Here is a 2,338-nt window from a genome sequence, read left to right on the forward strand (position 1 = left end):
AGAGTGAACAGACTGGGGGCTGGGATTGGTCTGTTACGTTATGGCCGTTTTAGTGGAATAGTTTTCTTACTTTAAAAAATTGGTAAATTGCATTAGAGATAGTTTTGCAGCAAATTGCATGAGCGAGCAGTTTATATTTTTTCATCAAGTCATGCAATTTATTGGTTGGGATAGAAGAGTAAATGCATTGGTTTGTTACTTCAAGAGTTAATAACCGACGAGGTGACATATCAGTTGCATGCCCAACAAGGAACATCATATTTTTATTTTTTGGTAATACGCGACATTTAATTGTATGTTATAATGTGTCAATGGCTAAGAAAACATTGGATCTGCCTTCTTAGCTTGAGAGTGTCATGGGTGGCGTAGGCTCACCCACCCTCCCTTGATAGAGGTGGTGGATCGATATGAACACGTGGAGAGGGGATTAGGGCTGTTGGCGAAGGACTCCTGCTTGGCGATTCATGGGAAAGTACGGTGTGAAAGAGAGAGTGTGCCATGGTGAAGCTGAGGTGGGCTTCATTAAATTTTAAAGAAGAAGGCTCCAACGAGAAATTGCCCACTACGTTGAGAAACCAAGCTGGAAGGGAACGGTCCGACAGGAAAATGAAAGGGTGCGTCATGAGGTTGGCTTTTTGTGTTTGGACCGCGCGTTATAGATAATAATGACGGATAGTCTGAACAATCATATTTCTTCTCATATAAGTTAGATTTGGGGGAGCTCGTACTGTCGAAACAATTGAATTTTGAGGAGCCGATTGGATTTCATATCCAAACACAAATGTACGAGGGAGAAATGAGCTTCATCCTTAAAAATGACCTTAATCATTTGTTCAATTCATTTATATCCATTTATAGCCCGTAGCAACGCACGGGCGTTTTACTAGTAAAGATAGGGTGTGCGTACGTGCGTTCATAGAGGTGAGTGTATGCGCGTTTATACGAGCGCTTGCGTCTGTATTGTGTTAAAAAAAAAGAAAAAACAATACTGACCTCCCACTTCGATTGCTTCCGAAAGATCATTTGGACATCCAATACTTTAAATTTAAGATCACAAACACTACAGCCGACGAATGCCCTAAAGTCCCCGAGCTACGTACACTCGTGACATCACAGGATCGACAATACCGAGCTCCCCAAATAAATGAAATCCGCAATATTCAATACATACAAGCATACACAAAGACATGCTATCTTAACACAGACAGCATCAGTTGCTCTTGCACAGCGACTCGCTCGTCCAAGCCTGGACCCTGCAGCAGAGGCTGTTGCTTAAACTACCAGCACGTACACCGCGTAGATGATCCCCGGTATGTACCCCAGTATGGTCAGCAAGAGACAGATCCAGAACTCCACCTGAATCGACACATCCACACCAGTAATAACCAGATCAGATACGGGAGTAAAATAAGGCACAGCGAAGCCCGTACACAGTAGAAAAAGTAACCACTTACGCCGAGTTTGTAGCGCAGGAAGACGCCGACGGGAGGCAGGATGATGGCGAGGATCACCTCCAGGACTGTTGCCGAGCCCATGGCTTGCTCACTTCACTCGAGGCCTTCTAGCTCCTTTCTTTCTCTCTGCTTTCCCTTCTGAAAGAGGCGACTGGATTGGATGATTTGGATTGCCAGATCATGTAGTACACGTCCATTTATATAGACAAGACTTGGGTGTTTTTAGTAACTGGTGTGGTTTGATACTTTGATGTGGAGGTGGTGTACGTGTCCCCGGGCTGGCAGGTGGTTTGGCCCCCTGCACTCCACGTAGCATCTTCTTGAGACGCGTGCGAATATGGGGCGCTGTAGCTCTGAAGATTGGATTAACCTCCTCCCTTTTAAAAATCTCTGTTTGCTGGTGGCGTGTTCTTGTCCGATGCGCTGTGCCTGTCCTTTTTGTCCCCGACTCGTTGTATCCATGCATGTCGGCACTGCCGTGAGAAAAAGAAATATCTATGCATGTCGGCAAGGCCCCGTTTGGGGTGTTTCCAAAGTTTTCCTAGCTGGAGCGGTTGCTTTTGCAGCCACCACAGCTGTGGTGGGTTCGTCCTTGTGTGCTCCGTGTGGTACTAGACGTTCAATTTGGATTGTCCGCCACAGAGCAATTATTTTAAAGGTGCGGTATAACATGCAGGAAAAATAACTTATTTCTTTTACACGGATCTTAAAATAACATCCCATGAATATAGCATCGATCAAGGCATAACTAAGTCTCAGTTGACTGAAATTTAGCAAGACTGTTTTTCTAAAAAAAAAGCTATAAAACTATTTGAAATGACAGCTGCTATGGATCAACAGGCTGATTTCCTGAAAAACCAGTCGGGTTGCGAGCCGCCGGATCC

General features: G+C 44.8%; 1 protein-coding gene across 1 annotated transcript; it reads right to left on the bottom strand.

Moving 5' to 3' along the window:
* Positions 1-1,022: 1,022 nt before the first annotated feature.
* Positions 1,023-1,662, bottom strand: LOC125552088 (salt stress-induced hydrophobic peptide ESI3). The gene is made up of 2 exons (XM_048715556.1): positions 1,455-1,662; positions 1,023-1,356 (listed from the first exon to the last, which is right to left on the bottom strand). Exons 1-2 carry the CDS (start codon positions 1,533-1,535, stop codon positions 1,273-1,275), a joined length of 165 nt encoding a protein of 54 aa, XP_048571513.1. The 5' UTR covers positions 1,536-1,662; the 3' UTR covers positions 1,023-1,272.
* Positions 1,663-2,338: the final 676 nt, after the last annotated feature.

The sequence above is a fragment of the Triticum urartu genome, chromosome 4 (assembly GCF_003073215.2).
Source record: "Triticum urartu cultivar G1812 chromosome 4, Tu2.1, whole genome shotgun sequence".
NCBI lineage: Eukaryota > Viridiplantae > Streptophyta > Magnoliopsida > Poales > Poaceae > Triticum > Triticum urartu.